The 13,996-nt window shown below is 30.0% G+C and overlaps 3 protein-coding genes across 3 annotated transcripts in view; 2 read left to right on the top strand and 1 right to left on the bottom strand.

Moving 5' to 3' along the window:
• The first annotated feature begins 1,353 nt into the window (after positions 1-1,353).
• LOC105617959 (putative protein arginine N-methyltransferase 9) lies at positions 1,354-4,306 on the top strand. Its single transcript, XM_012199496.1, has 7 exons — positions 1,354-1,513; positions 1,600-1,726; positions 1,849-2,250; positions 2,362-3,357; positions 3,437-3,578; positions 3,727-3,825; positions 3,897-4,306. Exons 1-7 carry the CDS (start codon positions 1,354-1,356, stop codon positions 4,233-4,235), a joined length of 2,265 nt encoding a protein of 754 aa, XP_012054886.1. The 3' UTR covers positions 4,236-4,306.
• Positions 4,307-5,772: 1,466 nt separating this feature from the next.
• On the bottom strand, positions 5,773-6,669 carry LOC105617958 (serine hydrolase-like protein). Its single transcript, XM_012199494.1, has one exon. The coding sequence runs from the start codon at positions 6,667-6,669 to the stop codon at positions 5,773-5,775; it is 897 nt and encodes a 298-aa protein (XP_012054884.1).
• A 1,924-nt stretch (positions 6,670-8,593) lies between these two features.
• LOC105617957 (ras GTPase-activating protein 1) overlaps positions 8,594-13,996 on the top strand; it is a 5,919-nt gene continuing 516 nt past the window's right edge. Inside the window, exons 1-13 of the mRNA XM_012199493.1 lie at positions 8,594-8,641; positions 9,839-10,020; positions 10,147-10,328; positions 10,644-11,041; positions 11,215-11,360; positions 11,435-11,768; positions 11,964-12,307; positions 12,383-12,574; positions 12,713-12,862; positions 12,931-12,979; positions 13,058-13,276; positions 13,356-13,588; positions 13,739-13,880. Of these exons, the coding sequence (XP_012054883.1) occupies positions 8,594-8,641; positions 9,839-10,020; positions 10,147-10,328; positions 10,644-11,041; positions 11,215-11,360; positions 11,435-11,768; positions 11,964-12,307; positions 12,383-12,574; positions 12,713-12,862; positions 12,931-12,979; positions 13,058-13,276; positions 13,356-13,588; positions 13,739-13,880 (2,619 nt within the window). The remainder of the gene's footprint in view (positions 8,642-9,838; positions 10,021-10,146; positions 10,329-10,643; positions 11,042-11,214; positions 11,361-11,434; positions 11,769-11,963; positions 12,308-12,382; positions 12,575-12,712; positions 12,863-12,930; positions 12,980-13,057; positions 13,277-13,355; positions 13,589-13,738; positions 13,881-13,996) is intronic.

Here is a 13,996-nt window from a genome sequence, read left to right as displayed (position 1 = left end):
TAGTATACTATATATATATATATATATATATATATATATATATATATATATATATATATATATATATGGTATATGATATGTTTCGTAGTGTATTAATAGTATATATATATATATATATATATATATGTATGACATACACATGCAAGCGGAAACCGTTATAATACTTCTTTTTGATGAGATTGAGAACACAATAATGCGATACTAGCGAACATTAAACTCGTATCAGATTATATGTTGGAAATGGAAGCTTGCGAATTAAAAATTAAATTTTAATTAAATTTCTTAATCGGAAAACTAATCTTAGCTGTTTATTTCAATTGATTAAATTCTAATTTTCAATTTACCATTTTCGATTTTTTTATAGCAAACATATTCCAAAATTGGACAAAATTCAATAACGATTGTTCAACAAAAGGAATGTTTCTAAAAATTGGATGTTTTTAGAAACATTCTTTTTTTTTAGGCTTGTTCTTTTTGGATGAACTTTTGTTAATTCATCTTTCTTCTTCTTCTTTCTTCTTAAAGAGAAAAGAAAGAAAAATGAACGGTGCACCGAGGTACTATTAAAAGACCAACATCCTTACGGGAGTTCGAGTCTTGAGAATATTAAAGTGATTAAGAGTTAAAAACTGATAATATTGTATTAATTTTATGATTTAGTTCAGTAAGTGTATTTATGCATTTAGAATTCAATAATATTCGATTTTTCTTTAAAATTGTGATTTCAGTGTATCGTCAAAGTTTGGTTATCAACAGAGATGATAACTACAGAGAAAAAATTGTAATTTTTCTGCAATATATAGGACATAGCTTTATAAGTATGCACATTTATTTATGGAACATTTACATAATAAAAAATCATGAATTTAATAATGCATAAATCAAATATTTATGTTAATAATAGCAAATTTATATCAATTGTCAATAATGTCAATGTTCTTCAATTACCTCCAAGTCCTCGGGACCTTTTTATATCGCCGAAAATTTGATCAGGGTTGACGATCTTTAATAATATCTCATCGGTGACTGGTAAAAGTTTAAGAAGAAAAAGAATAGACCTTTTATTATTCAAAACAAAAATTTAGCGCCCTCTCTTTTTTTTATTGCGATGTATTTTTAGACAGTTGACAGTTTTTTAGTCGGTAGTATCGGATACGGACAGAGCGAACAAACGTTAGGTTAGGTTAATTCATATTTGACGTATGCATGTTTGCTCGTGCATGTGTATACAAATAATAATTAAAATTAGTCACATGATTATCTCGTGATAATATCAATTTCTAATTTTTCAAAATCAATTATTATTATAAAATCAAGGCGAATGAGTTAAAAATAAATTTAATCGATGCAAAAATGCAAGCAGAAGTAAATAGTATATTGGAGGAATCACTGCGAAAAGCCAGAGAATATGACAGGATTGGAAATGTTGGGAAAGCTTTTGCATATTATATTATCTTTGCAAAACTGTCTGCAAGGAGATCAGAAATTGAAGAAACGTTTACAGATGTTCTGTGTAAGACATTTGTATTTAATCTGTATTTATACCTAAAAATATCAGAGAAATTTATATTTTTTATAACACTATAATAATATTTTCAGGTGAATGGGGAATGCAATTAGCAAATGACAACAAATTTTCAGATATTGTAAGCTCCTACAAATTTTCCTTGAATATTTATCCAAACAATTCTCGTATGTTGAATAATTTTGCGGCACACTTGTTGAGGTAATCTATACACTATATAATGCATACACTAATAATTTTTCAATTACCTTTACAATAAATTCTTTTCATTATTATTCCTGATCTAAAAAAGACTCATAGAATGCTGCATGTACTTGTTAAAGGAATAATCATCCCATAAGGGCAATAGAATATTTAAAAAGAGCTTTGAAAGTTGATGTTAACTTTCTACCAGCAGAGCGAAACTTGCAAAATGCATATAGTATGGCAGTGGATAGGTGGCATTTCACAATGCTCAATGACAAGCAGAGAAACAATGCTTTTGAGCGAGCCATACGTAAGAGAGTCAGTCAGGGCTATGATACAGTATTGGATGTAGGAACTGGTACAGGTCTTTTGAGTTTATATGCAAAAGATGCTGGAGCCAAAAAAGTTTATGCATGTGAATGTTCTGAAGCAATGACACTGATTGCGAAAGACGTATTTGAATCTAACAATGCATCTGACATAAAATTAATATCAAAACTGTCGTTCGATCTTAAAGTACCTATGGATATTTCAGAAAGGTGTGTACAATACAATACATACTTATATATCTTTTAAAAATTATTTGCATTAATTAATTTGTTACAATATTATGCATTGATTAATATTAAAACCATTACCTATAATTCTAGAGTAAAATTAATAGTGACTGAAACATTTGATGCTGGCTTATTTGGAGAGCTTGTAATACCATCTATGATTAACGTACACATGAATATTTTAGATTTAAATGGTATGGTAATACCTATGGGCGCGACGGTTTACACAGCAGTTATTGAATGTGAATACATTAGATACAGATCGTCAGTGATTTTTGACAAGATAAAAGAGAATTGTCCTTTAAACTTTAATAATGTGTCTATACTATCAGACGACGAATATTATGATACAGAAAACCTGGAGAAAGTTCAAATGAATTACATTACAGAGCCACAATTGCTTTTTAATGTGAATTTTAATAGTTTACTAGAATTGTATGAATTCTGCAAAGATGGAATAAAGCAGATGCTACAAACAAAATGTAGATACGATGGTATCATAGATGGTTTAATCACTTGGTTCAAGTTACATCTTGACGAGGAGATCACACTGGATTCTTCGGATGGGAAATCTTGTTGGCAATTTGCTGTTTTTCCGACGATGCCAACTGTATGTCATGAAGGTGATGTATTGACGATAAAAGCAGAAACTTTAAAGAGCAAACTGAAATGTTCTTATAGCACGAATAATGAACGTTATAGTGAAAATTGTACAACTTTGTATCATTTGCCAAAAGAAGTCATTGCCTTTCTAAACGACTTCGATTATGTCAAATTGCTCACAGAAATTGGTAGATCTCAAAAGAATAGAAAAATGAAATATATTTTGGATACCTCGCCTTTTCCAATCTACGGGTTGACACTTTTAAAGGAATGTAAAGATAGTGAAATTTTATATTACAAAACTGACAATCCAATGCTACGTGTTCTAATTGAACAAGTAGCTCGTGATAGCGAGGTGCAAGAGAAAGTACATATGATATCAAGTTATGAAGAAATTCCATATTCTCTAGATTCCATATTTATTTATAATTTTGATATTAAAGGTGAATTAAGAGATGACCAAGGTAGTTGTTATCAAATTTCCAGGTATTATATTGTATACAATATTTACATATGTTTTATATAATTATAAAATATTAAAATCTGTTATCATCTATTATCTTAGGAACTTGCTTAAAACAAATGGTGTATTATTGCCAGAGAAGATTTTTCTTATGGGACAGTTAGTATACTCAGAAGATTTACCAAATATGGTTTATGTACAAAATGTAAATCTCCAAAGATCGTCTTCATTTGATATTGATACGGTATAATGATATACAAACGATATTTAATCAATGTAATTTATATTTAAATAAAAGACATATTTTAATGAAAAAAAATGATTAAAAATAAAATTTTGCATAATTTTTATTTGTCTAAAATGACAGTAAATGAATATATTTTTCTTTTCAGAGTTCAGACAGCGAAGATGATCTACATATGCGGGATAATATAATCAATAAAATAAAAAGTACAAATTACATAATCGCTGAATACATTAATAAATATAAGGTAAGTCTCATGTATAATTAATTTTTAGAGTGTAGATGTTGATTTTTATTTCCATATTTATTTTGCTATAGATCAATCAAATATTTGATTTGAATTCAAGTTTATATTCATGTGAAATTATGTCTGAGGCACGAACATTGATAGAAATAAATGAAACAGAAATTACTGAAACAATCGTGAATTTTGGAGAAATAAATAAAGGAAAAATTTTACCAAATGCCTTAATATGTTGGTACAAGATTCAACTCAGTCCACATCATATACATGATACAAAAAAGGATTCTTTTATGAATCATACTGCAATCGTTTTCGAGAACGAACTAAGAGATATTATTTTGAGAGATAAGGAAGTAAAAATTAAAGTTCATCAAATGAAAGGTTTAGTGAAAATTACAATAGTAAATTTATAAAAATTTACAAGAATAAACTATTTTACAATTTTGTACAATTTCGTATGGAAAATATAATTTTTACAGTACAATAGTTTTCTTACTGTAATACGTCATGTAACTATTTTTATATGACAATTTTATAACCTGATATACCTTGTATCCTTATATATTATATATATATATATATATATATATATTATAAATGTAAAATAAACATTCAAGTACATATCAATATACATTGTGAAATGTAAAGTATATTCGAGAAATATAGATATTTATACAAGGGCAAATCAACAAATATCTGTGTTAGTAATGAAGAATAAGTTTTTCACAAAATTTTTTTTATTTTTCAACGTAATCCCCTTTTAGAAGGATACACTTTTCCCAACGTCCCTGTCATTTTTTAATTCTTTCGAAAAATTTGTTGAATTCTGCAAAATATCTCTGTTTCAGCGATGACTTCCTCATTCGAATCTCTTTCTTTTGAGTCATTTTTTTCAAATTTGAAAACAGAAAGAAGTTGCAGGGGGCTAAATACAGATGCGATAGCAATTCGTAGCGTAATTCGACTAATTTAGCTGTAGCGACTGCAGAGAGCCGGTGCATCGTCGTGGTGGAACAATACTTTTTTTTCGGCAAATGGAGCCGTGTTTTCTTCAATTCAACATCGAATCGGCCCAATAAATCAGCATAGTAGTTTTTCCATAATAGTTTTTCCCTTCTCCAAATAGATGAAGATCATGCTTTGTGCATTTAAAAAAATGTGACCATCACCTTTCTAATCGATGAGACCATCTTGACCTTCTTCGGAGTACATTTGCGGATAAAGTCCACTGTTCTTTGGTCTCTGATAGTGAATTCATGTTTTAATAGTTACGAATCGACGAAAAAATTCTTGCAGATTGCGTTTAAATAGCTTCAAATACTGCTTCGAAATTGATAGTCATATCCACTTGTCGTCAACCATAAGCAATCGCGGCACCCAGTCGAATCGGGCCGACAGCTTTTTCATTCCTAAGTTATCATGCAAAATATTGAATGCCGTTTCGTACGACACGCTTACAGTCTCTACTATTTCATGCACTTTCTATTAGCGAGAATCATGTCGGATTTTTTCGATAATTTCCTCATCCTAATCACGTATAAATTCGTTCATCTCATTTATCATAGATGGTGAAGGGGTTTCCATAGATGGCATCCAACTTCGTTTTTATTTCTTAGCACGTTTTTCTAAAATAAAATCCAAAAATAAAAAGCGAATCACAGATGGATACTTTTTTCATTGTATCGAAAAACATCAAATACGCTCACTGAATTGCTGTTAATCAAAACTATCATATGAATCACTTGAATTTTGTATAGCGCCATTTGAAAGATGGTAGTATACGATGATAATGTCAACAGTAACGCCCGTCTTCAAACACGGATATTTATTGATTTGTTCTCGTATATTTATATATAGAGATGTATATTATAAATTATATTTATATCTTTTATGTTTATGTTTATTAACAATTTCTTTTTCTCTGAAAAATGTGTGCATGCACACAATTATCTACAGTTTGCTAGAATAGTCGTTATTTAATATTTTACATACAAATGGTGCAACTTTTTCAGGGTTATTATTATGAACATCATGATTTCCATCTACATAAGTTACTTTTGTTAAGGTTTTAACCCTTATTGTTTCTAATATGAATGTAAGTTCTTTATGTGGAAAAATCATACCGTGAAATGGAATACAGAGATATATTGGAATTGAAAGCATGTTGTTAAACTTCTGACATTCTTTTGTCTGCATAAATGATAAAGGATGATTTTTTAATCGTATATCTCTGTTATAGATATACTTTCCATTTACTTCTGTAACTGCACGCTCAAATAATTCATCAGCAGCTTCAGAATTCAAAACTCCAATCCTAAAAGTCTTAAGAGCATGTAATATTTCTTCTCTAGTGAAAGATGATTTTTTTTCATGACAAACTTTTACTGAGAATGCAGATGCCTTCTTAAAATAAGTTGTAAGTTCGTTATTTGTAGGATTCAGAAGAATCCCATCAAAAGAAATTAACTTCTCGATTCTATTTGGGTGAAAAACACTGAATATTACACCTATTTGTGCTCCCAAACTGTGTCCTAGGTAAATAAATGTTTTCCATTGAAGCACTTCTAAGACAAAATATAATGCATGTGCATAATCCATAATATCTAATATCATCCAAGATGGAAAATGTGATGACCATCCATGGCCAGGTAAATCTATGCATACATAATAAAATAATTCTTTTGGTAAATATTTCATCAATCTAGTAAATGTTCCTGCATTATCTAGAAGTCCATGTACTGCTAAGACTGGCTTTCCTGTAGGAGATCCATAAGTTCTGGCAGCAACATGACCCCAAGGTACAGAAAGTTTTATATCTGTAAACTGTTGTCTTTCTACTTCTGCCATTTGCTGCTTACTCTTACAATATATATCTTGTTGAATAATGTATAAAAATCTTCTTTACTGAAACAATACATTTTGAAAAAATTTATAATTGCAGAGTAATTTTTAAAGATTCAAGCTCTATTATTAATTAATATTGCAAACATAAATTTTTTTTATAAATTTTTTGCTTCATATTTAATAAAAAAGAATTTATTTTAAACTATTTTAATTTAAAAAAACTATTTCTTAATTTAAAAATCAATGATGCAATCTTTTTTAGGCTTAATCATTATTTTTAGAATATATAAATTCTTTCAGATTACACAATATTTATTTTGTTTGCATAAAGTAAAAAACATGTTATATTTTTTACCATGAATTGGCAAGCTGTAAAAAATTCACGGTGATCTAAATCATCACTGATCTAAATGAAAGAAACATAGAAAAATGATAGAAAAGTTACCTCTTACACACGTAGAGTAATTTATGAAATGATGTTAAGACAAGTAAATGCTGCTAACGATGCGACTCGTGCCACTAGCTCAAAGTCGAATGTGCAGAAAGAAAATAAATTCGACTTAAATATTCTTATGCAAATTTATTATTGTTATAAGACATCAAAAATTTCTTATAACATTTACTTAAATCATCTCCGATTTATTATTCCTTTAACCTATCCTTATTTTCAATTTATCTAATTTATCTATTTTTTTGTAGAGGTTATCTATTAGAAAAAAAGAAAGAGAAACATTACAAATATTATATAATTTGACTTTGATTAAAAATAAATAAAGATTTATTTTAAATTAATTCTATATATTTGTTAGTCTGATAAGAGCTTATTACTGCCATGACGTAAGAAAGAACTTACATAATCATGAGTCAATATTAAAAAAAATTTACACATATTGATGTTTCTGGTTTTTTTCTAGGAAATGAATAATAAATTATTTATTAATTATCAGATAACAGCTAATGAGCAAAAATAAAAAATTTTAATCTAGCATGAATTTATATATATTATGCATTTCTATATTATTATACATATTTTTATACATATTTTAGAATAGAATATTAAAATATTTCATCCATAAATTTCTGATACATAAATTCTAAAAAAATATAAGATTAATATTTATTAAATAATATAAAATCTTTTAAAAATTTCTTTTTTTCAATTTGTTATATTTAGTTACTAATGCAAACTTTTATATAATTCTATATATATATCTAATATGAATTTAATTGGACCTAGTGCATATTAAAATCATCATTGTATATTAATTTGATCTGAGTGTAACAGTAAAATGCAAATATTTAGAATTATAAAACACATATTTTACTTAACTGCACACAGTTATTAGCACAATAGTTCAATAGATGCTCTATTAAACACACATTCAATATGCACACTAAGTACTGTCCAAATTCCAATAAAAAATCGCTGTAAAATATAGGCCTGTTCTTTTTTTGTTCACTAGTTCATCTTTCCTTTTCTCTCCAAAAGAACAGATATATTCTTCATAATTTTTGATTCGCAAGTATATGTATTATTTTGATCCTTGAATTTTTCCGCAACTTCGAAGTAAAACTAGAGTTTACTCCGCCGATAACATCATTCTCGATTTTGTCGATATTCCCGGATATTGCTGAAAGTTCATTAAAGAACTACCATCGCGCCGTTATCATTTCACTTTCCGCCAATTGGAAATCGGAACTGATCGGGACACTCATGTCATGCTCGCGCATGCGTCACGGTCGGCGCGTGCGGATAGTAAAATGGCTGCCGGGAAACGTCAATACATTTTATACTGATACGAGTCTGCCTTCGTAATTGTATTTGTAAATACGATCGCGAGGAACATCGCGGCGGGGACGACGCATGCCGTTCGACTGATTGATCCGGGTGCTTCGTAGTCGCGTACACGAGAGTGGTGCCGACGGAATGGCGGAGTTCGTGCGCGGCGGACCCAGCGTATCCAACAATGCCAAGGTATGTATGCGTATACTCTTGTAATACGAGTGGAGTAACTACTCCGTTATTCGTACCTTGATATTGTTTCTTTCTTGATGAACGGAGATCGCGAACGGCAGAAGGCGCGGCGTGATTCCCTTACTCTTATTTAATATCTCGGCTCCCCCTTACGTTCTTGTGCGGTTGTATTTCCGCGAGGGGCACCTCGCCGAGCTTTATCTCTCCCGTTTCCAGTGTTATCGCCTGACTCTCCTTGATTAGGGACGCACGACGCACTTGAATGAAAAACAGTTTTATGTATGCTACACTTTCACTCTGGATTTTCCTAACATTTTTCTAATATGATATTGGGACATGACACTTATGTTCACAGCGATACTGCTCGATAATGATGTCGAAAGTCAGAATGAATCAGATCTTTGATAGCTACTGAAAGTGACAAAACATGATGATGACTTTTAATTTTTATTTTAATTTTTTTATTCTTCGCGTTATTGAGGTAATTTATATTTATTTTTTATTTGAACATAATCTTCTTTCGATTACACTGATCGAGGGACTATATCTGGAGACTTTGGAATCCATTCTTCTTTGAAAATAAATTTTAATTTATCTTGTATGAATTCTAGAGTCGTTTATGATGCATGTTGGAGTCTAAAATGTATTGTATGAAATTATGTCTGTATTGATAACTATTTTGTTTTGAAATTGCAATTAAAAGAAACTATTTCTAAAATTTTAAAAATCCTGATAAGTTATTTCGTCTAGGAGTATTTAAAGCAGAAGTAAAGAAGAAAAAATTAAGGATATGATTGTTCTTAAACATACTTAAAAACAAAAAAAGAACTTCTTCAAATTAATTAATTAATATTAATATCGAATTAATTAGCATGTCCTATTCAGTCCTGACCTAAGCGATTTTAAAAATTTATTAAACAAAAAAAGGGATTTTATTGAATAAAATAGAAAAATTATTAATAAAAAAGTTAATATCACAAGTATGATTGTATTATTTTTTATATTGTGAAAAAAATTAAATGTTAAGTAAACGGCAGGCTTTCTATAATAGCTAAGTCTTGAGCCGTAAGGAATTTATCAGTCACAATTAAAATGATAAAAATAATCAACTATGATTGATCAATTTTTTATGAGTTAAGGCTTAGATAATGGCTTATTATTAAAAGTCCAGCTAATTTCATTTCATTGTTTTTTTAGATGGAGCATAGCAGCAAAGGTGGATCTCCTAGTACAGGAAGTGAGGATGGTGGTCAAAACGAATCCTTGAACGCAGAAAATGAATTTGATCCCTTTCTCGAAAATATACCGGATGACATACAAGATGCGGAAGAACCCGACGGCGCGAATGCCACTTTGTTAACGGCACCGCCAGAGAATCAGTGAGACTTGAATATTATTTCTATTAACTTTTCATGTATAATACTTTGAGATAGGATTGGATGTAAATGCAAGGTATACAAGCCTTGATTAGAATTGAGATTAAAATAGCATGTGACCTTTTACAGGTGGTATCACGGTCGATTAGATAGATTTACAGCTGAGGAAAGACTATGGGATGCGAGTAAAATGGGTAGTTACTTGGTTCGTGAAAGCGATAGAAAACCTGGAAGTTATGTTTTGTCTTACTTAGGAAGGACTGGAATAAATCATTTTCGAATTACAGCTGTCTGTGGAGATTATTACATTGGTAAAGATAGAGATGTACAATTTAAGAATTTCTAAATATATTTATAATGTAATGTCTTTATAATGTCTCATATATGTGAATTATTATATATTATTTTAAAAGATTTTAACATATAACATTACATTATGGCAAAAAGATTTAATATTTGTAACATTTATTCTGAAAATGTTAAATTTTGAGATAAAACTTTCAATTGACATATTTGCAAAAGATTATTCACAATATGCACAAATTAAATAACGTATTAAACTTTTTATATTTATATTTAAGAAAACTTTTTGTTAAATATATAATTTAATTTGAAAAATATTGTAGGCGGTCGTCAATTTAACAGTCTCTCAGACCTGGTGGCATATTATACTCATTGCTCGGATCTCTTAAAGAGAGAAAGACTTATACATCCAACGCCACCACCGGAGCCAGTAAATGATAAGAAACGAATCGTTGCGATACTGCCATACACTAAAATGCCAGATACTGACGAACTGAGTTTTCAAAAAGGGGATATATTTTTTGTGCACAATGACATGGGAGATGGATGGTTGTGGGTCACTGCCCACAGAACTGGTGAACAGGGTTTAATATTTCGGGAATTAGTAGAGGACCTTGATGATTCCATAGATCCCAATACAGTGTTTTCCTGGTTTCATCCTAATGTCACCAAAAGTGAAGCAGTGGACATGTTGGTGAAGGCAGGACCTGGAAGTTTCCTAGTAAGAAAATAATGATTTCCTCATATTTATTTTAAATGATATCATATTATTACGTATATTATTATTACGTATATCTTTATTTTTATTTTTTAAATCTTTATTTTTTTTTATTTATATATACTTACTTAATTCTTTGATTTTTTGTACTTAATATTTATATTTTTATTCCACAGGTCAGACCATCGGATAACAGTCCGGGAGATTATTCACTTTTTTTCCATATAAATAACCAAATACAGAGATTCAGAATCGAGAAAAAAGGAGTACGCTATCTTATGGGAGGTAGAACGTTTGAATGTCTTGACGCTGTAATTAATAGGTACATTTTTATTATTTTAATTTTTTACAAAAAGTAATATTTTTGATATTCTTATTTTACTTGTTGTACCATAGATATCGAAAGGAACAAATTGTAGAGGGGCATACTTTGGTTCAAGCAATGGTAACCGAACCTGATGGTAGCGTCAGAGTAAATAGAGAAGTTCAACATGCTGAGAAAATATATGCAACTTTGAGGGAGTGTCGAGAGCAATCAGGAGCAAAAAAGAATAAAGGGATTAAAATGCAGGGATATTTAGAAAAGAAATCTGAGAAAAATAAAAAATGGAAAGCATTATATTTTGTTTTATTAGTGGATGCTACCGACACACATCTCTATTTGTACGATAATCCCAAGAGGACCAAGCCAAAAGGTCTCATTGATTTAAGCTGTGCTTATTTATATCAGGTAAGGAATATATTCTGAAATATTGAACGTCATATTATCATACGTCATATTAACATCAAAATCTAAGGTTTTTATAAAAATTTGGTAACAAAAATAATTATAATAACATGCATGATTTATATATGCCATATCGGCAAATGAAGGAAATGATAGCTTAGAATGAACGCGGGATGAGTTACCGAAGTGTCTTTTTAGGTCCATGAAAGTGTGTTTGATAGGCCTCATTGTTTCCAATTAGTTGAACGTGCTTTACCATGTTTGGCCACCATAACTTATCTGGCTGCCCCGAATTCCGAGAACGCATTAGACTGGATTAATGCCTTGAAACCATTATGTGTATCACAACTTACCCGTGCTCCGAAAGTCGCCCGCCTCCGTGAATTACGTTCATTGCATTTGCATATCTTAGACGCACATAGGCTTCCGTACAAGCTAGTTCCGAATCCGTTTATTATAGTGGCTCTAAATAATGTTAAAGTTGCTCGCACAAAGGTTAAAACAGGATTGCATCCACTCTGGGATGAAGAATTTATTCTAGAGTACGTATGTGAATCTTATATGAACTAGCTTCTCAATGTATAAAATCTCTTTACTCTTTATTAATTTGCAATTAGGGATGTTCCACCGGATGTCATGTCCTTCTCGCTCACTCTGTATAACAAAGGTAAGCGCAGCAAGGATACGGAAGTCGCTGATCTGACGGTTGAATTGGCAAGTTTGACTAATGGAGAAGAAATGGATGAATGGTATCCATTATCAGGAGTGACACCAATCGGAGAATGGGGCGCATTGCGTTTACGCATACGGTAAAGATTAAAAATATTTGCTCACAGATGAGATAATGCGATATAATATATATAAGAATATAAATTTCAATTATATTGTATATAAATCTTATTATATAAAAATCTTTGTGTATATTAATAAAAATATCTGTATTACAGATATAGACACGATTTAGCTATGCCTCCCGAAGAATATAGCCCTCTTCAGCAATTATTACTAGATCCAGAATTACATGTTGTTAAAGCATTAGCAGATGTATGCCACTTAGATAGAGTACCTTTGGCAAATAGTCTTCTTAGAATTTTTAGGTACAAATAATTATATCCTACAATTTAATTATAAATGGATATTAATTTTGATATTGTTGATTTTATAGACATGAGAGAAAGGAATCGGATCTCCTACGATCATTGAATCAAGCTGAAGTGAGTTATAGTTTGATACACCAATAACAAATATCATCAAATATATAAAATCATAATTATAAAATATATTTTTATTAGGTTGAGAAAGAAGATGAAACACCAACTCTATTTAGAGCTGCCAGTCTTACTACCACTTTAATGGATTTATATATGAAATCTGTTTGTACTTCGTTTTTAAAGGCCGCTTTGCGTGATACGATCGTGAAACTAATTGAAAGTAAACAGAGTTGTGAGTTGAATCCAACAAAAATGGATTCTCCAGAAGATGCGTGCAATAATGCAGAATTTTTGTTACAAGTATATAATTTCTTTAGTAATTATGTGTTAATTAATGCGATTATCAAAAAAATTAATAAAAATGCATTCTCTATTTTAGGTATTGGATGAAGTTACATTAAGTATCTTCACAAGTCCTGATGCTTGTCCGAGAACTCTCAGATACATTTGCGGATGCTTACAACGAGCAGTCGTTGCTAAATGGCCACACGAAAGACTAGTCAGAACTCGGGTTGTCAGTGGATTTATATTTCTACGCCTCCTCTGCCCTGCCATATTGAATCCTAGATCCTTTAATTTAATAGCTGAACCACCATCTCCATCTGCTGCGAGGTATAAACATAAACTAAATATAAATTTAAAAAAGTAACATATGAATTAAAATCACACAAAATGAAATTTATATTATAATTTGTATATCATTTTAAATATCTTTATTTAAATATTATCACATGCTACACTAATTGTTTAAATTATTTATAGATCATTAGTCATGGTGGCAAAATGTCTACAAAATTTGGCTAATTTGGTCGAATTTGGTGGAAAAGAACCATACATGGAAGTTGTAAACCCATTCATTCTTAAAAATAAAGAACGAATGGTAGTGTTCCTTGATCAGCTGTCTGTAAGTTTATTTTATATTTATTTTTAATTCCTATTTTTATATATATNTATATATATATATATATATATATATATATACTANACTANATATAGTNTATGTACGTTAGTAAACTTTAC

Source organism: Atta cephalotes (genome assembly GCF_000143395.1).
Source record: "Atta cephalotes unplaced genomic scaffold scaffold00015, whole genome shotgun sequence".
NCBI classification, from domain to species: Eukaryota; Metazoa; Arthropoda; class Insecta; order Hymenoptera; family Formicidae; genus Atta; species Atta cephalotes.
This window is presented reverse-complemented; position numbering and strand designations above follow the sequence as displayed.

What these genes read in the sequence shown, in the direction of transcription:
- LOC105617959 (XM_012199496.1), top strand. Translation starts at nt 1,354, where the DNA reads ATGCAAGCAGAAGTAAATAGTATATTGGAGGAATCACTGCGAAAAGCC. An exon ending in TTTGCGGCACACTTGTTGAG is followed by an intron (nt 1,727 to 1,848) that starts GTAATCTATACA and finishes TACTTGTTAAAG; the next exon opens with GAATAATCATCCCATAAGGG. An exon ending in CCTATGGATATTTCAGAAAG is followed by an intron (nt 2,251 to 2,361) that starts GTGTGTACAATA and finishes CTATAATTCTAG; the next exon opens with AGTAAAATTAATAGTGACTG.
- LOC105617958 (XM_012199494.1), bottom strand. Translation starts at nt 6,669, where the DNA reads ATGGCAGAAGTAGAAAGACAACAGTTTACAGATATAAAACTTTCTGTA.